A 25883-nucleotide genomic window follows, 5' to 3' on the forward strand; every position below is an offset into this window, starting at 1 on the left:
TCAGAGTCAATATTATCAATAATAAAATCTATTCAAGTCCTTCCATAGCCTTTTGGTATGGGTACCGTACCAAAACAAATGTGTTTCTGGGAGCACATCACCCAGAGGCCACCTAATTTGGAGAATATGTATTGAGGTATGAAGTTCCAAATCAATGTGGGACTATTTAGAAATTGTTTAATCCAGTTGACTTTGAACGTATTATTAAGAGTGGTGAAGTCAAGGAAATTATGTCCTCCTGATTCATATGTATTCATAATAACAGCTTTTTTTAACATAATGAGTTCTGTTTTTCCAAATGAAATCAAAAAGCATGTTATCAATTATTTTTGAAATCTTATTACTAACATAAAGTGAGATATCCGCATAAGTTAGACGGGAAATACCCTCTGCCTTTGTCAACAAAACTCGTCCTTTCATAGATAAATCCCTCTGTAACCAATGATTCAGTTTTTTCTTGGTTATATCTATAATTGGATCAAAATTTAAGGTACATCTACAATATTTGTTCTTGATAATCTTTATGCCTAGATATGTAACTGTTTTATGGGTATATTACTGATATGGGGTATTTCACAGTCTTTAAGGACAAGTAACTCACATTTAGCAAGGTTCAAACAGCCCAGAAGCTTTAAAAAATGCCTGTATGGCATTTATCGAGTGGCTTCTTTTTAAAAAAAGGGTAGTGTTGTCAGGTAAATGATTAAGAATAATCTCCCTATCAGCAATTGATATCCCTTTTATGATACCACTTTTAATATAAATATCGAGAAGCTGTGTACAAAGAAGGAAAAGATATGGGTATATCAGGCATCCCTGCCTAATGCCATGCTTTAATTGAAACCTAGAGGATGTGCCAGAATTCAATTTAACTGAACTATTACCATTCACATACATGGTTCTAATGGCCTTGCAGAAAAACTCACCAAATCCAAATTTTTCAAGAGTGCGGAAAATAAAATTGTGTTCTACTGTATCAAACGCTTTGTAAAAATCTAGGAAAAAGACGAAACTATCATCAGAACACAAATATGAATAGTCAATTAAATCTAAAACCAATCTAATATTATTTAATATATGTCTATTTCTCATGAATCCTGATTGAACCTCATCAATAATTGGATCTAGAACTGCCTTAGTTCTTTTTGCAATTATTAATGCAAACACTTTGTAGTCGTTATTGAGAAGACACATTGGCCTCCAGTTATCAATCAGCAAATGGTCTTTTTGGGGTTTAGGAATTAGACTAATAAGCCCTTGTGTCAAGGTAGGAGTCCCTTTCTCGATACTTTCTATAAAAACCTCCAAAATGAATGGTGCCAATTCTTCTGCAAATGCCTTAAAAAATTCTGCAGTGAGACTATCCACTCCAGGCGATCTATTATTCTTAAGATATTCAATCGCAATCGAAATCTCCTCCAGAGATATAGGACCATCTCTTAATTGTTTGTGATTAATTCAATTTGGGTGACATTACTCACTGTATCCAGGAAGCTGGAGGTTGATTCTTCACAGTACTTTGAATTATATAAGTTACTATAGAAGTTGGAACAATGTTTCGATATCATATTTGGGTCATCAGTTACTACTCCATTGATATTAAATTGCTTAATTGTACTTTTCCCATGATATTTTTGAAAATTAAAAAAATAAGCAGAGTTATGTTCCCCCTCTTCAATCCATCTTTTCCTGGATGTTACAAATGAGCCTTCTGCTTTCATTTTATAAATTTCATCCAACTTATTTTGATGTTCAGTTAGCTCAGTTTTTTCTGTTTATGATAAACTACCAGGGGGTTGTTGATAAAGAGAAACGATTTTAGAGACCAGATTCTCTTCTAATCTACGGTCCTTTGCTAAATGACTACCATATCTTCTCTTGTACTGTGCTACTTCAAATTTAACCCTCTGGGGTCTAAGGGTAAAATGAGGCACACTGGTGATTGTGCGATGCTCTGACATTTGTGTAAATTTCATCAACTTTATATACAGTGATTCCAAAGTGTTTCATATCTTTGTTTTCAGCACAAACTCAGCTACAATAATATGGCAGCAGTAAGTAGGTCATAATCATGCGTGGATTGTAAACTGCTCTAAAAACACACAAACAATTGTTTTGAACATGCACAGGAATGTTGTAATAAAACACACTAAACAATTATGACTAAGACTTTTGGTCACTGAAATGTGTTCATCAAGGTCTTGGGTATCAAAAGATGACAAAATATTTTAGCAAATCCAATGAGAAATATAAAATACATTGCTAAAAGTTAGTGTTGTGACTACTATTTTTCAACACCAGGTGAGAATGTTGCAAATGGCCTTTCTGTAATGAATATGCATTGGGTAGGACGACCAGCCAGCTAAGTAGGCTATTCACACCTGGCCGCATGCCTCCCCACCACAAAGACTCAGTGAGCCATTTAGAAGACAGAAACAAAGACATCTTTTGATTTTCAGAACATTTATTGAAGCAGACTGTACGCATGGAAGATGAGATGAGACTGGTGTACTCTTGCAACGCTTGCGTGGCCTCTTAGCTAGTGGTGAACTAGGCCTTGTTTCTTGATCAGCATCTCTGTAAATATGATAAAAACAAAATTGTTAGGAAATGTGACATCAAATCAAACTTTATTTATATAGCACATTTCCTTCAACAGGTGAAAATTAAATGTGCTTTACAAAAAAGGGGCAAACCACTAACTAATGAAAACAAAACTTCAGAAATGTGACATGGTTACATCATATACAAACAAAGAACCAAACAAACACAACCAGAGGCAGAGAGGTAGCCTATAATTTTGAGAAGCAATGGTTAGAATCGTTCGTAGTGTGGGAATTTACAAGCGCGCATATTAGTGAATATTCCTACAAACACAGAGAATGTAATACAGCACACATTTACAAATAATGCAAGCTATCAACGAAACAACATTAGCTAAACTAAATAAACATTGATATTCCAGCTCAACTACACGCAACTCATCAATAACAATGCCTAAATCTGAAGTAGGCTAGGTCTGTTTAACTAAGTGGTTATTATATTGCTATTTCGCGAATTTACTTACAGTATGCTAATATCGATTGTGCGAGGACATCAGTTTTAGAATCCTAGCCACGCCACGGGCTATTTTTACCAATATGATCGAAAAACATACAGTCTACCTGATACTTCTAACACACAACCAGACGCAGAGAGCCTAGCCTATAATTTTGAGATGCAATAGTTCGAATCGTTCGTAGTGTGGGAATTTACAAACGCGCATATTGCTGGATATTCCTACAAACACACAGATGCGTTGCAAAACAGTATACATATTTACCGATATGATCCTAAGAAATATACTTACGCATGAAGTTGATCCTCAGCTGGATCAGTTCGCTGTTCGAAATGACACCGCTCTTCATCAGTGTCGGCTTCCGGACGGACCATTTTCCAAAATTAAACGAAATGTTCACCTCAAAAGAAGTGAATTAGGCGACACTTTGACATTCTATCCCGCTTTCGCAGACTTGGCATTTCTCACATGGATCTCGCATCGCCCCTCCTTTAGTCTCCTTCTATGGAGAGTAATTATAATGTTGTTAACATGTGAATGCGATTTGGGCGGACTTCCTGCTGAGCGAAATTCACATAGTAATGAGTAAAGTTTAACGAAGCATACATGGTCTAATTAATCAAATTTAAAACGTTTAAAACAATTCATGTTATTTGCCAAGGGGCGCATTGGAAAGTCGCGATTCTAAGGTTTCTGTCAATGTTTTGTTGCATCTGTATGATAACAGCATGTGAAGTTAATCATCCAAATAGAAACGAAAGTTAATTTCATCTTGTCGAGCTCCGCCGGCGGAGCTCTCGACCCCAGAGGGTTAAGGAGAAATCTCGTCGTAGCCATTGGTTAAGCTTTTTTCTCGTTTTGTAAATAATTAAGCTAAAGTTTTCGGAACATCTTGCTTCTTCATTTTTTATAATGGTAATTCCCAAATAAGTAACCTTTTCTTTAATCGGTATGTTACATACACAGGGCATGTTACCTTCTTTAAGAGAAAAAAGCTCACATTTGTTCAAATTCAAACAAAGTCCAGATGTTGCAGAGAATGATTCTATAGTTTTGATAGCAATGGGTACTTGACTAGCATTCTTTAGAAATAAGGTAGTGTCGTCAGCAAGTTGACTAAGTATAATATGTCTGTCTGCAATGGCTATTCCTTTTAATGTGCTATTTTTAATGTGATTGGTAAGACGTTGTGTACAAAGAATGAATAAATATGGGGAGGCCGGACAACCCTGATGGATGCCACATTTTAAATCAAACCTCGGGGATGTGCCACTTTTCAATCTGATGGAGCTATTACCATTAGTGTACATCGTTTTAACGGCTTTATAGAAAAAGTCACCAAATCCAAATTTTTCCATGGAACGAAATGTGAAATTGTGTTCAATTGTGTCAAAGGCTTTATAGAAATCCAGAAAAAAGAATAACGCTATCATCAGGACATAAAAATGAATAATCAATTAGGCTACATCTAAGACAACAAGCTTGGTATCATTGGAAATGTGTCTTTTTCTCATGAAACCTGATTGAACTTCAATAATTGGATCCAATACACTTTTAATTTGCTTAGCAATTATTGATGCAAAAAATTTGTAGTCATTATTCAATAAGGAAATAGGTCACCAATTATCAATAAAAAGATCTTTTTTTTGGGTTTGGGAATCAAAGTAATCGAATCTTGTGTTAATGAAGGAGGAAGAGTTCCTTTTTCAATACTTTCTAAGATTACATCAAGCAGAAAAGGAGCTAAATATTCTGTAAAAGCCTGATAAAATTATGCACAGAGGCCATCAACTCCAGGTTATTTATTCATTTTGAGATGTTCAAAATTGCATAAATGACTTATTTTATGGTTATAATTTCATCACATAGCTTTCTATTATCTTGATTGATTTTAGTGATATTATATATTAAGGGAATTCAAAAAAATGTTGATTGCAGACAATACTTAGATTTATATAGATTACTATAGAAATTAGAGCAATAATCAGCTGTTCTTTTTGGATCATCAGTTACAGTGCCATTAACATTAAGTTGTTGGATTATATTAACTTTCCCATGAAACCTTTCTAAATTGAAAAAATAAGCAGAATTTTCTTCACCTTCTTCAATCCACCTTTTCCTTGATCTTACAAAGGCACCTTTTGCTTGATTTGAGTATATTTCACTCAGTTTAAGCTGTTCTGAAATTAACTAGCGTTTCCTGTTCAGACAAATTTGCAGGGCTTTTCTGTGATAAAGTAATTATTTAGAAACCACCCTTTCTTCCTCTACTCTAAGATTTTTTGCTAAGACACTACCATAATTTCTCAAGTATTGGCTTGTTTTGAATTTTAATAATTCCCAATTACCACAAAATGAATTTTCAGATTTTGCTTTGTTCCAGAATTGCATTATTATTTTTAATGTCCAATTTAACTATCTCGTGCTGTAACAGCGAACTGTTAAGCTTCCAGTAAGCGCTTCTGCAAACCTTAGTATTGGCAGAGTGTAAAAAAATAGAAATGGAGAGTGCATTATGATCTGTTAACGGTGTTGTAATGATATTAACTGATATCTTGTCAATGTTCATATTTTGAGAAACTAGCCAAAAGTCCAATCGTGACTGTCTGGTGGCACTTCTATTACGCCAAGTGAAAGCATGTATGTTAGGATTGTTATTCCTCCATATGTCAATTAAATTAAAATTTTGGATAAATACCTTTAAGTTTTCATTTACTGAAGTAGTCTCGTGGAGACCAACAATCCATATTATTATCTAATATCATGTTGAAATCCCCTCCTATTGCTATACCAGAATTTGGAAAGTTATTAGGAGTGTGTTGAATCTGATTCTCCAATGTTTCAAGAAGATTATTATTCTCAGATTTAGAGTTATAGCCATACATATTAACAATGATAAAAGTGAAGTTGTCAATGTTAATAACTTGATAAAGAAAATGACCTGTTGTGTCACAGACAGAATGTAGAATAGTTCCAGAGAATGTGTGTTTTAAAGTGGCAACACCAGCAGAGTGTGCCGATCCATGTGCCAGCCATAGCTCGTTACCCCACTGAGACCTTCAAAATCGAGCGTGACTCTTGAATAAAACAGAAATCAGTTTTGTGCTTCTTAGCAAAAAAAATATATAGCTTTGCGGTTTACAATATTTCTTAACCCACTGGCATTGAGCGCAATAATAGATAAAGATGTATTAACAACAATAAAAGGACTAGAATAAGAAGTAAAGTTAGGATGAAACTAGGAAATTTAAACCTATTGTAAAGAGCTTCACCATTTTAACTTTTATATAAAGTTACTTAGTGAAACATAGTATAGCTATGAAATTAACAAGGCATCTTAGTTTCCTGTTGATAAAAAATACTACAACAGTTATTAATCATTCAGAATAAAAAGAATGTACAAATATTAGAAAAAGTAACACTGAACTGAATGGGCTTAGTTAAATGATGCTCACTTTCAAACTTATTTACCTGAGTAGCATTCTTTTCAAACTTTCAGGATAATGATCCGTTTCAAGGAAGAAACAACTCGGAAAAAACAAAGAAAATAAAACACTTTGGTTATTGAAAATCAGCTTTTTCTCGGTTTTAAACATACATCATCACGTAGGGGATGATCATCAAACCTCAAGTTGCAGGAGTCAGTTCAGTACCGTTAGCATAGGCTAGTCCACCGATAAAATATGCTGTCTTTCCTTGTTCGCGTGCCTTCGCCACCAGTGGCCAGAGCTGCATCCTTCTCTCTCTGACAGACTGTGATAAATCTTCGGCAAAGCGCAGGTTTTTGTTATGGAGGAAAGTGGATTTTTTGCTGCTTTCCAAACTGCATCCCCGTAGATACGTGAGGTGAACTGGATAATAATCCCCCGAAGCTTGGAATCATCTTTTCTCAGTTGGCCGAGGCGATGCACTGTATCAATGCCATCAGGAAACTTGGCCTTGTGCTCGGGTAGGACCAACTGGGAGATCTGTATAACCTCTCTACGGACGTTTTGGCCCTTACATTCAGCTACTCCGTAGAGACACAGATTCCATCGTCATGAGTAGTTCTCAAGATCAGATAAACATTCCACCAGGTCTGCTTTCTTCTCTGCCATGCATACTCGTTCTTCGATGTGTGTCATTTTCCCTTTGACATCTCAAATCTCAGAAAGGTCAACCGTTTTCTTTAGACCTTCGATCTTCATTGTGTTGTCGGATATCAACCTCTCTACGTTCTTTTCCAGAGCATCAATTCTGGTGTTAAACATCACTGAGACTTTCTGCACAATGTCCGCGCTGTCTATGTCTAAAGTGCATTGCTGCTTGGTTTTCTTCGATGCCGGGGGTTTGGAAGGAGTTATAGGTAAGGGAGGAAATTCTGCATCCACGACTGATAACACAGGTTGGTTTGTTATGCAGTAGTCGTGCATGTTGTTCACGAGTGGATTTTCTAGTGCTGACTCCATATTGCTGTTGTTGTAGCTAACAGTGCTATAAGCTTAAGTTTGTTTTATCAGATAAGTGCATAAACCGAAAGATATCAATGATGTGAGGTCACTAACACATCAACATAAATCACATAACACCGCTCTAAGACGTGTTGTGAAATATAATATCTAATAGCTATGTTTCACTAGTTTTATAAGGTTTGAGGTGACCAGCTCCTGAAAAAGTGTGTGCTCACGTCGCCATCTTGGCTCGCCCCCCACGACAAGAGAACCAGCCTGCAGTGAGCTGGGGAATCTCCACCAGGAGAATCTCCACGAAGAGAGCCGGAAGTACGTGACCTCCATGTAGAGGACCCAATGAGAAAGCGGAAGGACCGGAGATTGCGTAACCTCCACACCACAAATCTACCAGGACCACCTCCACCATCGATCTCCACGGAGAGTACCGACCGGAAAGACGTGACCTCCATGTGAAGGACCCAATGAAAAAAGTGGAAGGACCGGAAATTGCATAACCTCCAGATCACTATTGGAAGTCACCTGACCTCCTTTATTTAGGAAACGAGTTCATTTGTAAGATGTTACCACTTGTATATTGAGTCGTTTATGATTGCTTACCAGTTTTAATTAATGGTCGATAATTATCTGGTTACAACACAGTACTTAGCTACGTTAAGATAACACCTTTATTGCTCCGTACTAGGCTAATAATCCTGGCTTCATGAGTGTTAATGTATAAATTATATATAATGCATATTTTAATGACTGTTCAGTTAAATGTACACATATTCACTGTAGCCTTACAGTAGGCCTATAATTTGTTTTGTCTCGGTATGCTGCGACCCCGCAACATCCTATCCTAGCATCTACGATACCATTTGTTTACCTTAAAAGGGAGTTGTCATCTCTGGAGACTCTCACACCTGCTTGTCTGCATTTACGATAAATCCGTCTGGTGTTTCTCATGGAATACAACTGATAGCTTCTAATGATCAATGAGTCTATGACAATTTAAGTATTCATGTCTAATTACAATATTTTTGCTTAAACTCATTTTAATCATACCCAAGTCTCTCAAGTATAAATCTCACTCCTGGATTAGATGCACCAATGCTATTTAAATATACGCTTTCATGTTGCTGAAAAGCAGATAACGATTGGCCACATTCACGCATTGAGTCATAACCGTGGTCACTTAAATCCCAGATGTAGTTGTACACCAAAGAATCATAATTCCTCAGGAAATTACGCAGCAATGAGACATGTCAAAATTTGAATAGGCATGATAAAATGAGACAAAACTACTTGCTACAATAGATTTTTTTTTATCAAACATCCAAAATAAATACAATCAAGACTATCACATTTCTTCAGCCTTTAATGGTGAAGTCTGGCTAGCCATGGCAAATTCTGCCCGATAGCAGCTGAAGCTCTCATTCTTTTCCCAATGATGACCTTTAAAACAGAAAACACAAGTCACTAGTCCCCTTTACACATCACTGTTTGTTTATCATGTAACCAATATCAGACAGCAATAACTCAGCATTCACATTTTACCTCTTGAAGTATGACATCAAAGAGGTAGCCCATCATGTTGATTTCACCTCTGTCAATTTTTTCTTGCACACTGGAAGCAGATGCTATCAGGTTCATGAGCTTGACAGATTTAATACATTTACATATTTAAACAATCTGACATAACTTATTTTGTATTGCACTTTTCAATAATTAGATAATATTAAAGAGAATTGTCAAGCTTTGCAAGAACAGAGTAAAACAAATGTCAGATTAATTTACCTGACTACAGTTTTTGGTGATTTGCTCTTAAAGTGGGGGAGGTAGGTATCTGCTCTGACAAGAGGATTGCCTCAGCTAACATGCTGGAACCGGTCAGGTAGAAGCAAACAAAAAAGGCATATCAGGCCAGTGCTGCATAAACCATGAGTGCAAGCCCAGTGTATACTGGTAGCTATATTTATAACTCAATGACAAACTATGTTCTACACCATATCCGCCGATTTACCCACCCAGATATAATTTCTGATTAACAATGTTGTACATTTTAAGCCGTCATAAAATGCCAGTAGTACAGATTCTGATGTAGTCAGCTGAAAGGAGGTACAGTAGAATGAGCACATCCAATTTGTTCAGGTGTAGGGCATAAACAATATGTACAGTAAAAAATAAGGTCTGATGTTTGAACAGACTAGGCAGAATTTGTGTCATTTCAAATAGATTGGAATATGGGTTTAACATCAGCATGCCTTTGTAATGCACTGTTTTGAATGTACGTCCACACCTCTGAATATTTGCCTTTTTGTTAGTTTGAAGGTTGGGCATAGCAACACGTGTTGCATTCTTTAATTGTTGATGGAGAGCCATCATTCCATATGGATATATGATATAGATTTAAATATTATTTACAGTAACGTTTATGTGTTCCAAATTGTAATTACAAGGACAGTGGTCATGATACCACTTCACAGCATGGGGCTAATCATTTGTTCACATAATAAAAATATGCTTGCTAGCATTTAAGTTTGGATTAAAAACCAATGATTCCTAACAAGGGTGTATGCACCTCTGATGACTAAATATGACAATCAAAGATATTGGGAAATAAATGTAATTTATTATTGGCTGAATAAATGTCAGGCTATTCCTTCTAACCTAATGTACCGCCAAACAATGTCACTGTGGTGTAACAAACAAATAGCCAATGTAAACAAAGAAAACAGTTTAAGTAAACATGATTTTGGCATCATAAATGGATGACCACTTATAAGAAGGGCAGTAAAGGTTTTCGAGGGAAAGGCTGTATAATTCAAATATACAGAACATCTAGCTAACTTTATTATCGTCTTCAACATGTCGTATATTCACCCGCACTCATTTGCTGAAGCGACACCGAGTAGCAATGACCAAACAAACGTAGCGAACATTTGCATAAGTTCAGCCAGCATCTGCAGACAATATCCGCTCACCAAAGCATTATAAAATAGTTTCCACGCTATTGGAGTGGGGGTTTCTAGAGAAGAAGAGCAGAGAGTGGAAGCCCTCCAAAGGGACCGAAGAGAAGTAACAGAGATTTGTATTTATAAAATTATTTTATTATATTCCTACCTGGTCTGCACAATATGAACAATACCAATAAAACACAAAGTGGTATTTACATAGCAGCTCTGTGCTTTACATGTACCAATGTTACTGTAGTTTGTAGTTTGATGAGTTATCGCAGTGTAACATGAATCATTGCCTGGGAAATGTCAGCGACACTACTGAATGATTATATAAATACTATATAGGAACAGTATCATGCAGCGTTTGTCCGTTCTGGGCTACTGTAGAAACATGGCGGTGCAACATGGCGTCTTCCGTGGAAGAGGACCTGCTCCCTATGTAGATATAAAGGGCTCATTCTAAGGTAACAAAAACACAACGATTCTTATTTTCATGGGATTATACACTAATTAAAACTTTGTGTATTATATTCAATTTCTGCCAAGTCCGTTCCGCTAAATGTCACTAAATTCTACACACTGCACCTTTAACTTCTTGCTAGTATTCCAGCCAGGCTTGCTACCAAGCAAGACGTCCTGTGCCTGTGAGTCTCACACTGACTAACGGCCACTGCGATCTACTGGCGTCAGCTGGTATCGCACTAACAGAGATACAAAAAGATACACTGAACAAAAATATAAATGCATCAATTTCGAAGATTTTATTGAGTTCAAAGGTAATAAACGTAAATCACTCAACTGAAATAGATTCATTAAGCACTTATCTATTGATTTCATGTGATTGGGGATACAGATATGCATTTATTAGTCACAGATTCCCCAAAAAAGATACCATGAGATGAACAGAATACCGATCAGTATCTTGTGTGACCACCATTTGCCTCATGCAACGCAAGACATCTACTTCGCATTGAATTGATCAAATTGTTGATTGTAGCCTGTGGAATATTGTCCCACTCCTCTTCAATAGCTGTACGAAGTTGTTGGATATTGGTGAAAACTGGAACACGCTGTCGTACGCGTCGGTCCAGAGCATCCCAAACATGCTCAATGGGTGACATGTCTGTGAGTATGCAGGCCATGGAATAACTGGGAGAACATGGAAGAAGTTGGCATCGAAGGTGAGCTCTTGCCCACTCATGTCGATTGTGATGCCAAACTGCTGACAAATCAAGACCCCGGTGAGGACGTCAAGCACGCAGATGAGCTTCCCTGAGGCGATTTCTAACAGTTCGTGCAGAAATTCTACGGTTGTGTAAACCAACTGTTTCATCAGCTGTCCGTGTGGCTGGCCTTAGACGATCCCACAGGTGAAGAAGTCAGATGTGGCGGTCCTGGGCTGGCATGGTTACATGTGGTCTGCGGTTGTGAGGCCTGTTCCAAAATCTCTGAAACGATGCTGGAGGCTGCTTATGGTGGAGAAATTAACACCCATTACTCTGGCAACAGCTCTACAGGACATTCCTGCAGTCAGCATGCCAATTGCATGATCTCTTAACTCTTGAGGCATCTGTGACATGGTGTTGAACAACAAAAAACTCAACATTTTAGGGTGGCCTTTTATTGACCCCATCATAAGGGACACCTGCCTAGTGATCATGGCTTTTAATCAGCATCTTGATATGCAACACCTGTGCAGGAGATGGATTATCTTGACAAAGGAGAACTGCTAGCTAACAGTGGGCAAAAACAAAACAAATTTGTGGGAAAATTTTGAGACAAATAAGATCTTTGTGCACATAGAACAAATTTTTGAGGTGTTGTGTTTATATTTTTGTTCACTATACTTGCAGTAAGTGAAACTGTCCCAGAAAGGTTTTACATATGCAAAAGCAATAGTTTAAATGTTGTATTTTTAGTTAGACAGCAAGCCAGTGTACTGAGTTAGAGATTTGCTTCAGTCGGAGGGGGGGATTTAACCAAGTCTATCAGTCCTGCAAAGGCACTACCCACTAGGCTACGAGGGAAGCAGACATCAGAGCTGGCAAGTTGTACTGTTTTAAACATGAACACTTGTATATATGTTCATTTTGTGTTTGTATCCAATGTTTTTATTGGTTGATGTAGGTAAAATTACCAATGGGGAGACTGTGTGGGCTATGAGAATTTGTGGCAGTAAAAAGAAGAAGAACGAGAAAACGCAAAATCCCCTTAGTTTTGGGTTTTATTGTGTGGACGTGTGAAGTTGTTTATGAACTCTGCCTGTTGAAATTAGGTCAGAATGTACAGAAATGAATGTTTTTAAGGGCTGAAAGTCTGTGGCTGTTGCAGTTAATTTTGTGGGGAACCCTGGGAAGTGCCAAACTCTCTGTGCTGTATAGGTATGGGGCATGCCCCGTCAAGGCGTAACTTGACTGGATGGCATACCTGCCATCCCAATGAGAATTTTCAGGAAATGTATTTTGTATTTGGTTTAACTGAGGTTTCTTATAGGTGAAATATGCTGATTTGTTTCCAAGCACAGAGGAATGTAAATGAAAGTAATTTTGTATGCCAAAAAACAGCAACTGAGATTTTTTGTTAGCATCACTGATGATTGTTTGTGTGTGGGGGGGTTTGATTTGTCCTGCAGGTTCACTTATGAGATTGCCCCAGTCTTTGTGCTCATGGAACAGCTGACCCTGAAGAAAATGAGAGAGACAATTGGCTGGCAGGGCATAGATGGAGATGGGATATTCTCACCAGGTGATTTCTGAACCAGATCATTATTCCTGATTCAACATTAACGGTTTTTAGCATTGACATTAGATATATACTCATACAGAAAGTTATGAAATGCATTCAATTCAATTTTACTCTGTTGGACCAAGACAAGAAATATTCTTGTTCTGTCTGCAGGGGGAGCAATATCCAACATGTACAGTGTGATGGTGGCACGCTATAAGTATTTCCCAGAAGTCAAGACAAAAGGCATGTCTGCCGCCCCCAGGCTAATCCTCTTCACATCGGAACATGTGCGTATATTCTGTCTACCAAACATCCACTCTCAACCATTTCTTGCTTCAGCTATTGCCTTGTTCAGACCCTTTGTTGCACAGAGGAATCCTCATGTGGGCACATGCCCTGATTTGGTCACATGTAGGTATATCCCAGTCTGGCCGACCAATCATTACTTTTGTAACATGGTGCTTATTATGGCACTCATCTCTTGGCACTTATCTAAAGTTTTTTAGCCCTGGTCTCTCAGTCAAATTCCTAAACTGGCTATCTCAATCTGACCACCTAACCATCCACCTAGATTTGATTGGCTTCACAAATCCATTGCATTCCCTATCTATTCCCAGCTTGATTCAGCTAGGTCATCACTGAAAAGATGAAGTGACATTGACCATTATTTGACCATCCCAGTATAATAAAGGTTCAGTTAAATATAAAATATCAATGGAGACAGATTCCTGATACCAGAGGGAATTAAACATAGTGAATTTGTGTCATCTCTGTCTGACAGAGCCACTACTCAATAAAGAAAGCTGGTGCAGCTCTTGGCTTTGGAACAGAGAATGTGATCTTGCTGAATTGTGATGAAAGGTATGTTCGCATATATCCCATGCCCTCAGTGTACTTGGACCTCTGACTGAGAACATTATTCACATGTTTGAATGTTTACTGTCTGTTTCAGAGGAAGAGTCATTCCAGCTGATCTGGAGGCCAAGGTCATTCATGTCAAGCAAAAGGTCAGTTTCAGATTACTGTTTCTCAGACCTGAAATGTTTTCCTGGTGAAACAGAAGGAAAGTGCCATTGAATGTGAGTAGTATTACTCAGCAGCCCAGCAATGAGGCGATGTATGTCCACCTCCAAGATTGGGATGGCAGGTATGCCATCCCACCAAGTTACGCCTTGGCGGGGCGGCATGCACCATACCTATACAGCACAGACAGTTTGGCACTTTTCAGGGTTCCCTACAGAAATAATCGCAATGACCACACACTCTCAGCCCTTAAAAAAAATGCAGTTTTGTACCTTCTGACCCATTTCAACAGACAGAACTCACAAACACCTTCACATGTCCACACAATTAAGCTCCAAACTTAGGGGATTTTGCATTTTCTCCTATTTCCTGCCTGATTACATCATCAATGCTTAAAGCCCACAAATATGTCTCTCCATTGGACATTTTAGTTACATCAGCCAATCAATACATCGGATGCATACGCAAAATTACTGTACATATATAGAAGTGCACTCGTTTAAAACTACCACATTTTGGTATTCCTTTTTCTCTTACACGGTTAGCTCACCGGGTAGTGCATCAGCATGGGAAATTTTTGCGTAACTGACCGGCGAGGTTTGAGCCTCCCTTGGACTCATGAAAACCTCTCTTTTCACTTATTACACTGCCTTGCTGGGTAACTCTAAATATAACAATAACTCTACTGCTTTTGCATCTGTATAATCACTGCAGGAAACACATTTATATTTCTAAAATAGACGTAAAATACACCCTCTGTCACGGTACGGGTAGGGGGGACCCAAACGCAGAGGGAAAAAAAACACAAACTCAAAAGGGAAAATTAACAAAGACTTTACTAACACGACAGGCAAACAAGTAGGGAACAGAGGAGGCCACGAAGGGCAAAAACACAAACTCAAAATATCTAATGAAACAGGAACTCAAAAACACAGGCAGGACAGAGTACAAGTAAGTCAAACAAACACAAACAGGTCACAAACACAGGCAGGTACATACGGTCGGCACAAACATACGTAGGAAACAAACACAGGAACAAAGGAAATGCAGAAACTCCAAAAAAACACTAGAAAACCAAGACATGAACACAGGAACAAAGGAAATGCAGAAACTCCAAAAAAAACACTAGAAAACCAAGACATGGGCAGGAACACATGGGGCAGAGGCCTACGCACAAACAATCTGACATAACCACAAAGATCCAGCACCTGAGTCAAGGGAGGGGGAAACTTAAATAGAACAGACACTGACGAGACACAGGAGGGCACCATGAACAATCAGGCCACAGAGAGGGAAGGGAAAACGAGACAATCAAGAACCAATAATGAGACAATTGAAAACAATCATACAATTAACACAAGGGGAGCAGGACACAAAACAGAAGTGCCGCCATCTGGCGGCCCAACAGGGGAAACGCAGACAAGAACACAGGACCATGACACCCTCAATTTACACAATTCTGCTTTCAGCATTTTTACCGAGGTTTACGTTAGCTACCTTGCTTACCACAAGACAGACTGTACAGTATTACTACGGCAGACGGCTGTGAAATTAATGAGCACTAAAATCAGCGTTGCACTTCGGTCCGGTAGGTAACGTTACTGGTCATATAGAAACTGCTGCAAGATACTGACTTCCTCACGGGAGGTGTGCCGCAGGGGTTCTGGGGTGGTAGTGTAACCACAAAAATAAGACAAAAACTTTGGACAGTGGCTGCATGCAATGTTATTGAGAACGGTAGTACAAACTCATTAAGCTGCACACATCACATATAGGGTACTTCATTCAACATGTCTACAGTTTTATTAAGCAAGCCCAACAATTGTATTTATTTACTAAATCCAACTATTTCGTCCTTCAGTCTACTTAATAATACTGCACACAACCACTAGCCAACATTTTGTGTCTGCGTGTGTGTGCGTGTTGTACTACATTTCTCTAGGCTAGCATTGCGCAGAGTTACTACCTTAACTAGCCTACCTTTTCCATTACCATGTGTGTACTTTTTATTTCTAAAATCAAGTACCTACAATTGTAGGCTAGCTGTATTGGCATAAAAGTACATTTGTTAGACCAGCATCATTTCTTCACTTTGAAAATCCCAGTTTACATTTAAAATCCCATTGTCCATCGGATATTGACAGCAAAACCTAAAATAGACCACATCATGTCACTAACACGATTTCCTTGCACCAGTTGCACTGGCAACGTTTGTTACTATCACGTACAATATGAGCCACATAGTATGGCATAAAAGTTAATTCATTACACCAATATCATATCTGGACAAAATCCCAGGTTTTACATTCACACCATTAATCGTCGTATATTTTCAGCCAAATTCCCTGCAAATGGACTTGATTTATCCTCTCACCACAACTGCTCTGCCCTATATAAAGTGCAAGTAATCGCGTTGCTGTCGCGTCATGTAATATTGGACATTTAAGTTACCATACCACAAATGAATGGACATGCTTAATGTAGCAAAGTTCTCAACAGCAGCAGATTGGTCACATTTCACGTCAATCAACCGTATCTGTCTGTCAGGCAGAAAACGGCAAGAATTCTGCATTCTTTAAAACGACACGGTGATCTACCAGCATGGCCTCTGCGATTGACGTATTGGCCACCCCTGACATACAGTACACTTTCATTTCTTTGTAATTCATGGTCAAGGAAAAATTTGTGAATCCATGCCTATGTGTTTATTTCATCCACAATGTGTGTTACCATGCATGTCTCTCGTAGCCTAAATTTATATATGAATTCCTATTATCACTATTACTATTATTATAACTCATAACAAACACAATACAGAAAGATATGACATCTGATGAAAAACATGTTTTCAACATACAAAAGTTATTAACAGATACAAAGCACTATCTATAAGTCATTACTTAAAATCTAGGCCTGCCATTAAAAGTGTTGATATCAAAATTGTGCCAAGTTACATGAAACAATATTGGCTGGCTTAGCTCACACTCATTAAAGAAGCTGTATTCCGTAGCAATGCTGCCCAGTGTTTCCTAAATTCTTTTAAGTAATTTGGCCCTGTGTTTTCTTTATCTTACCATCTGATCACAATGTTCTCATTCAAACTTTGTGTCACATCAAACTGTCTAATAACAAAAATTGCCTCATGCGTGGAATTTACATGACTGTATGAAACTGCTGGTCAATACCTACAGAAAGGATATTCCTCCAGAAAGGATATGTTTATACTTTGTCGTCGTGTTCATTTTACATGAGTCCTTGTATATTTGCAAATTCAAATAAATACAGATTGTACAATAAATACTATACATACATATATATATGCAAAACTTCATTATCCCCATGGGGACATTTCCCTAGCAGCATGTAACATTCACATTTATAAACAGACATTTATACCAATACACATACAATCATTCTTACTACAGAAGAGGGGGGGGGCATAAATACAGATATAAATTACACATATTGAGGCCTATTACATAAATATGGAATCTTACAAATGTTTACAAATGTCACTTATGCTTGCCCCATTAATGCACTGTATTCTTCTACACACAGGGCCAAATTACTTGAAAGAATTTAGGACACATTGGGCAGCATTGCTGTGGAGTACAGCTTGTTTAATGTGTGTGAGTTAAGATTGCTTCATGTAACTTGGCACAAATTTGATAACAATACTTTAAATGGCAGGCCTAGATTTGAAGTAAGGACTTACAGATAGTGCTTTGTATGTACTAGTAACTTTTGTTTAGTAAGCATTTTTGTACATTGAAAATGTGTTTTTCATCAGATACAGTACTTTACCTTACTTTACCAGCAATGCCAAAGTAAAAATTAGTTTACTGTGCTGTGATTCTGTTGTACAACATTTGGCCTTCTGATAAAAGTTAACAATGTGATGCACTTGCTCAATGCACTTAATAATGATTTGTGTTATGTGCTACATCTTTGCAGGGCTACATTCCACTGTTCGTGAATGCCACAGCTGGCACCACAGTGTATGGAGCCTTCGACCCAATCAACGAGATTGCTGACATCTGTCAGAAATACAACATGTGGCTCCATGTGGATGTAAGTGCGTTCTGCACCAGCTCAGACCTCAAGACCCCTAGCTTCAGTATGTCCATGTGTGGCTTGTTCTCAACATATCCCACAATAAAGTACATCATTTTTACCCCAATGGGCAATTTTCTTCGCAGCATGTCAGATAAAATTTGACACAGACAATAACCACATAGAATTTTCAATATACAAGCCAGTAAACAGGTCATGACTAAGCAATGAATTCAGATTACAATTTAAAATGTCATACTAGTACAGAAAGGAATCCCCTTATCAAATCTGGACTGTGCCCTGGAGTCTGAGGTTTTCTTTCAACCAGGATGACAGTCAGGTGTCACTGCTGGGGGGTGTGTCAGTCAGTATTGCATAGTGCAGTACAATCCTGGTGTAGCTCATTGGAACTTTCGGGTCAGTCAAGTCTACATTTGCACCATTCACCGCCCACCTGCTTGGAACACGTCTACTGTGTAAAGTGCAGGCCATTGTACAGTGGATTTCTCATTTCGGGGCTTTCCCATGCAATGCACTGCATGATCAAAGCCTATTCAAAAGCCAATCAAAGGTTTTCTTGGATCATATGCTATCCAATTTGACTTTGATATAAATACCAGCAGTAGAAATGCAGACTTTGCATTTATTTTTTATTGCCTTTTTAATCATTTTCATTTTAATTGTCTATGGCTGTTCTCATACTGCATTGTGGTCCCTAGGGTATTGTATTTTGTTCTTTTTTCTTACATCCATCTGTAATGACAATAAACGTAACTTGAACAATCTTTTCATTTTAATTGATTGTAGTTAAAATGATAGCTACAGCACTGTCACAAATTATGGATAGACTGCCAAACAGAGTTCATGTAATATTTTGCAGTAATCTCTCTTTTTGGCATAATAAATGTAATATGTAATAAATGTAATATCGACATAAAACTAAAATGTGGAAACAATTAGCATTTGAGTTAAACAAGTAATAATTACAAATTCCTTTATTTATTATTTCATACCAACCATTGAGCAGTCCAACATATCTTACTGGTAGAAATGATATAATCAGCTTGAACATGTATTGCTTTGTCCAGTATTTTTCTACATAAAATGATAATATTTGTGCAAAAAAAATTTTTTTGCCTTGTATACTGCTTGTATACTATACAAACATACAAATATACATTGTATATTTCAGATTACTGATGGTCACAAAATGTCATTATCACTGGTGGTTGAGAAGATATTTAGAATAGGGGATATAAATGGGATTACTGGCATTGTTTTATTTTCCCTGGTTATATTTGGTTTAATAATATTTTAAGATACTGTTGTCATTATTTTTTAGTTATAGCATTGTGCGTTTAACCTATTTAGCTACAGGTTTAATGAGAAATTAAAAATGGTCCAATAAACATTTAGGCAATGTTTTAATTCTGACAGAAGAAAATTCAAACAAATGCAAACAATTTTCTCTCATTTATGAGATTCGTTTGGAGGTGCAGCCAACTCTGCACCTCCCGCTAAACAACATCTGAGAAACAGATTAGTATATCATTATCCTTGTCTTCCATTGCAATCGTAGACAACCGAAATTGGCAGTACGCCCAGTGGAGGAGGTCATTTCATCGGCTATTAATAAATCTACAGTAGGCTCCAGAATTATTGGCACCCTTGATAAATATGCACAAAAATGCTTAAAAAAAAAAAAACCTAAACTAAAAAATAATTGTTATTGGCGTAAGCTTTATGTCCCAACATGTGTAAACTAGTGTGCTTGATAAATGATTAATTGGAATCAACCAAAGTCTTAAATGTTTTAAATAAAAAAAATATTTTCCCAAAAAACAGGTTCCACAATTATTGGCACCCCTGGTTTAATACTTTGTGAAAACACCCCTGGCAAAGATGAAAGATGACTTTTCCTATAATTTGTGATAAGGTTAGAGAACACATTTGGAGGGATTTGTGCATTGCTCCATGTAGAACTTTTCAGAATCATTGATATCTTTGGGTTTTGCGCTTATGGACCCCCCCTCTTCAGTTCAGACCATAGGTTTTTGATGGAATTTAAGTCTGGAGACTGAGATGGCCATTTCACTTTAGCATTTCTGTTTAGATTTTGATGTATGCTTGGAATCTACCTGACCAAGTCCTAGCTTCTTAGCAAAGACAACCAAATTTTCTGCCAGAATTTCCTGGTACTTTGTTGAATTCATTGTGCCATTGATCTAAAATAGGACCACTGCCAGCAAAACATCTTCAAAATATCAATGATCCACCTTCATATTTGACAGTAGGTATGAGGTGCTTCCTCTTCCTCTTTTGCCGCCAAACATGTCAAAGGGGTGTATGGCCAAAACGTTCAATTTTGGTCTCATCTCATCAATAGCACTCTCTACCAGTCATAATTCCAATGAGGTTTGGCAAGCTCCAGATTCTTAGTTTTGTTTATTGTGCTCAGTAAGGGCTGTCTTCGTGCCACCCTTCCAAAGAGTTAGCTGGTATGGAGGTGCAAGCTCCAGTTACCTTCCCAAATTCTCCCACATCACTCCTCTACTGCAATCACTCCACTGGCTACCGGTCGCTGCCAGGATCAGGTTCAAAGTCCTGACCCTCACCTATACTGCAACCAACAAGATGGCCCCTATCTACTTGCAGGACATGATTCGATTCTACACGCCTGCACGACCACTCCGCTCTGCGGCAGCAGGGCGCCTTGTACCCCCTCCCACCCGAGTAAAGGGATCACAGAGCTTCTCCACCCTAGCTCCCCAGTGGTGGAACCCTGTCCCTCTTCAAACCTCTCCCTCACTACCCATCTTTCGCCATGGTCTGAATTCATCTCTTCAGGCTATACCTGGACTAACTACCATATGTATATCATTTCACTTTAAATCCCCCCTTTCATGACACTCATTACATGTACGCCATTCCAGCACTTTTTGGTAATTTTATTTGTCCTAATTTTGTAGCTTGTTCTTCTGCTAGTTGGCTTGGCAGAGGTTAGGTCAGAATAGTGTTCACTGTGTGAACTAAATTGTGTTCTTGGCTAGAAATAGCTGTACGAAATAAGTATTGTATCTTACTGAACCTGTGTTTTGTAGTTGTCCATGTCCATGACCATGACCATGCACCACACCCACTGATAATATATTCAGTATAATCCAGCTTTGTTTCTACGTGTTCGCAGTGCGCTTCTTGCCTCTGGTTCCAAAAATACCAACACTGACTAGCCATGGCCTGTGTGCCCACGCGCTCCACCATTGACTGCATCCATGCACCGTCCGATATTGATTCCAGAAAATAGAGCCTGAAGTGTCTTCCTCTGACTCACTTTTGAACTGTAGTGTGATGAGAAGCAGTGGCTCACATCACATACATTTGAGGAGAACACCAGCTTGTCTGCACTTATCAATTAACAACAGAGGTTGCAGTGAGGGTAACAGTGTGAGCATGACTGGGTATTCCAAATCGGGGGGAAAATAGAGAAAAGCATAAAAAATGCTTGTTTCATCAATAAATTCCAGTGGTCCGCCTTCAAGTATGGTTTTCTATTGAAGCTACTATGTCCTTTCTATAATCAATGGCCATAGATTTGCTTTTTGCTGATATTTCATTTTTAAAAGAATAGTCACACAATAAACAACTTCTCCAAAGACACACTGCATGAGCATTTTATAGGCAATGAAAAATGTTGTTTGTGTTTAATTAGGGTGCCTGGGGAGGAGGACTACTGATGTCTAGGAAGCACCGTCATAAGCTGAGTGGCATTGAGAGGTAATGTAACTTATACATCCAGAGGTAAAATGTATTTACACATCTAGAGTGTTTGTTGTTAATGTTTTTTGTCATTATTTTTGTAGGGCCAACTCAGTCACCTGGAACCCACACAAGATGATGGGAGTGCCACTGCAGTGCTCTGCTATCCTGGTCAGAGAAAAGGTGATGAGTTCATACTTGTACTCAAACTACACATTCTATAACATTTACACACCAAATACATGCATGCACCAACACTATTAGGCACACAAATACACTTATACAGGGGTTAAATTGGGATTTGGGAGGTGGGTGGACCCTGAGATCCGGTGGGAGGTGGGTGAAAAAAGGTACAAACCAATGAATGTCTCAGCTCAATATAGTTGTGCACATAATTGTAATTAAGGAAAACAATGTTTTAAAAAGAATGTATAATTATTGATGCAAGCTTTTACATAATATATTTCAAGTTTATTGAGTGTCATCAATGCTGAGAATTTTTTTTACTTAAGAAAATAATCGGTCCTCCTCTTGTCCTCACTTTCTTCCTCCTTTATCCATCTTTCTTAAACTGGTGAGGTGCAAAACTTTCCTTTAAACTAATCATTGATCTCAAACTGTTTTAATTAATTTTCAGTGATTAACAAGCATGCAAACATCTGACTAATCAATTGGAAAGGGACACAGCTTCTTCGCATTGTGTTAGGGAGATTATAAATGATAAATGCAATTTAGAAAAATCCGTTTTAATCACTAAGCAGTGGCGGAATCTTACCATGATCTTCCTTGAGTATTAATCCGCAAAATAGTCTACTCAGTACTATCATATATAGCCAGCTCTCCCCAAATAGGCAGTTTTAGCGAGTAGCCTAGGCCTTATAGCCTACATTTATTTTCATTTGCAGTACTAAATTGTGCACATTTTTAATCAACATTATTTGCGGATACATGCACTTCTTTTTCCGCACTCATATTCATAGCAAATATCTGCAATGCGTAGATTGTAAACAAAATTGAAGTGCAGGTTTTGTTTTTGCTTGTTATTCTGAAAGCTAACACGGTAGATAACAGACTGGTGTATCTTGTTTGTTAAGTGTAGACTACTTGGTGATTAAAACGGATTTTTAACGGATAATGAATATATGAATTTATGATTTAATCCCCCTAGCACGGTATGAAGATGCTGTGTGTTAGGCTACTTGCCATTTGATTAATCCAATCGTTGGCATGCTTGATTATAAAGGAAAATTACTAATGAAAACAGGTTGAGATCAATGATTAGTTTAAAGGAAAGTTTTGCGCCCCACCGATTTTCAGCTCACCAGTCGCCGCTGAATAAAACGTTATGTATGTGGGAAATATTCAATCCTAGCTTAGCTGCTGACCAGAAACCTGCTGATTTTGCTCAAGCAATCTAAGTTGCCGTTAATAATAGCCGGCGTTCGTGGGGGCTGTTTATTAATCTCTCTTTAAAATGTTGCATAGATGAAATTACATGTTAATGAAATTACCTACCGTGTCCGCTTCCAAACAATCAAGACAATCAACGATATTTTTCTTTCTGTGGCACTCTATATAAACAACTGTTCCTCCTGAGTTTTTTTTTTCTTTGGATTTTTGATTGGTTGAGCGAGTAACTGGCTAGAGGGAACACATGGACTGGAGCGTACGAAAAATGGACTGGATTGTCATAGTTATTTGCAAAACTACTGGTCAAAATTATTTATTTATTTACCGTCCACCTGCGTCCACCCCCAATTTAACCCCTGCACATATATATGCGTAAGACATAAAAACACACACTTTTCTCAATGGACTGAATAGCAGAGCTTGTCTCCTGTTGTGTTTCGGTATTTTATCCATAATCTGACACTGTGAATTATACCTGCAGGGACTTCTCCAGGGTTGCAATCAGATGTGTGCTGGATACCTCTTCCAGCCGGACAAACAGTATGATGTCACCTATGACACTGGTGACAAGGCCATCCAGTGTGGCAGACATGTGGACATCTTCAAATTCTGGCTAATGTGGAAAGCAAAGGTGATGTTTAGTGTATTAAGTCTCACAGATTCCAAGGTATTCACACAAAGATAAAATTATAGTGACCCAAACATAGCCGACAAAGATAAGCACGAGTTGCATTGTTAAAGTGAACTTCACCCGTAATTATTTAATATGTTGGACTTCCCCTGAAGAAGAATTACATCCATGTAATTTTGTGTCACATATAATACTTTAGCCCACAACAAAGCCCCCTTTACCCCAAGCAGTGATGATTGATGTTATCCCTGTTGCTGAGAATTGATTCAGAAAATGTAGTGGAGGCTGCAGTTCCTTGTTATGTCTTAAGCATCATGATTAGGTTTTCATAAATACAGTGATTTCAAGATTTGTTGCCAGTAGTCTCTGTTCTGACAGAAGTTAATTGATTTTAACACCTCCATTCACTTAGATGATAAGAGAAGTAATATCCCAAAGACATCTTCACCTCAAATGATTTTTGCAGATACAGATACATACAGCTCACATCAGTTATCCTGAGGGTAATACAAAACATTCCAAACTATGATATTTTGGTGAAGCTGTCCTCAAAGTAAAATTTTCTTATAAAGCTGTGTTCTGTAGCTGTAACAGTGCTAATAAAACAAAATATGAGGGGGTGCCATCTGACGTATCTATACATAATGAGTCATCAGAATTCACAGGAAGAGATAGGAATTTATTTACTAAAAATTGGACAAAAACCCATAAGATTATCACATTTTTGTATCATAACAACCTGAATGGAGTCACATTGAGGAAACATTAGACAATGTTTCCTCAATGTGACGAATCATTTTAGTCCTGTTGCCAAACGTTGTTAGCTGAGACTTAGCTAGCACAGTTAAGTTAGTCATTTGTTAGCAAACTAGCTTAATAGCTGTTACAAGTTAGGAAGTAGGAACAAACAGAAGGCAGAACATGTATTGGATCTTTGCAATTGCTGCTTTCAGTCGTAGTTGACATTATGCCTACTTTATTCTACAGGGTACAATTGGGTTTGAACAGCACATCAACAGGTGCTTGGAACTCTCTGAATACCTCTACACAAAAATAAAGAATCGGCAAGGGTATGAAATGGTGTTTGAGGGAGAGGTGAGCCTTTTCCCAGCCTTTTCTGTTCTGTTCTGCTCCAAAAAAACAAACAAACATGGACAATGATGTTTTCATGATGCATGAAGCATTAATACAGATATAATGAATATGAAGAGGACCTTTGTCACTCTGCATACCTTATAACTGTGTGCAAGGAAACTTAATGTAGTGAGCTCAATGTGAGAGATTGCCATCTGCAGTACTGAGTGATATTCTGGTATAATTTATGGCCTAAAAGAAACTCACATATTTGTGTTCCTGTCACTGTGGCTCCCTGTCTCAGAACTTGTACCACAAAGGGAAAGGAAAACGCTTTTACTTCCAATTCATCTACTAGAGAAGAAATTAGCACAATTCAGGGAGATGAACATTTTCCTACATGTACAATATCAAGCATCTAGAGAGAAAAATAGCACAGTTCAGAGTTATACATTTCAGCTTTCAAGAAACTTTTAGTCAACAGCGCTTTTGGTTGGATTATACAGAATACATTTTCTGTTTTTGGAGAAAAAATCTGAGGAACTCAGAACTAGTTTTGTTCAATTTTCTGTGCATAATGTAATGTAAATGTGGGTCACATGAATGTCTCCTTCTAGTAGGGGGGCTGGCATCAATGTGAATCTGTTCTCTCTGCAGCCTCAGCACACAAATGTCTGCTTCTGGTACATTCCATTGAGCCTGCGCGGCATGCCGGACTGCGAGGAACGCCAGGAGAAGCTGCATAAGGTACAGGTACATCC

At 38.0% G+C, this 25883-nt stretch overlaps 1 protein-coding gene and 1 long non-coding RNA gene across 4 annotated transcripts in view; one reads left to right on the forward strand and one right to left on the reverse strand.

Annotated features, from left to right (window-relative positions):
* Positions 1-25883, forward strand: part of gad1a (glutamate decarboxylase 1a) — a 68320-nt gene that overhangs the window by 40388 nt on the left and 2049 nt on the right. For all 3 annotated transcript variants that reach the window (XM_064327149.1, XM_064327152.1, XM_064327150.1), the window contains 10 exons: positions 13081-13193; positions 13347-13462; positions 13957-14036; positions 14128-14182; positions 18153-18269; positions 21961-22025; positions 22112-22190; positions 23899-24048; positions 25036-25143; positions 25780-25869. In XM_064327149.1, the coding sequence (XP_064183219.1) occupies positions 13081-13193; positions 13347-13462; positions 13957-14036; positions 14128-14182; positions 18153-18269; positions 21961-22025; positions 22112-22190; positions 23899-24048; positions 25036-25143; positions 25780-25869 (973 nt within the window). The remainder of the gene's footprint in view (positions 1-13080; positions 13194-13346; positions 13463-13956; positions 14037-14127; positions 14183-18152; positions 18270-21960; positions 22026-22111; positions 22191-23898; positions 24049-25035; positions 25144-25779; positions 25870-25883) is intronic.
* On the reverse strand, positions 15017-15622 carry LOC135250630 (uncharacterized). Its single transcript, XR_010328961.1, has 2 exons — positions 15323-15622; positions 15017-15264 (listed from the first exon to the last, which is right to left on the reverse strand). It is a non-coding gene; the product is annotated as an uncharacterized LOC135250630 (long non-coding RNA).

The sequence above is a fragment of the Anguilla rostrata genome, chromosome 3 (genome assembly GCF_018555375.3).
Source record: "Anguilla rostrata isolate EN2019 chromosome 3, ASM1855537v3, whole genome shotgun sequence".
Lineage (NCBI taxonomy): Eukaryota > Metazoa > Chordata > Actinopteri > Anguilliformes > Anguillidae > Anguilla > Anguilla rostrata.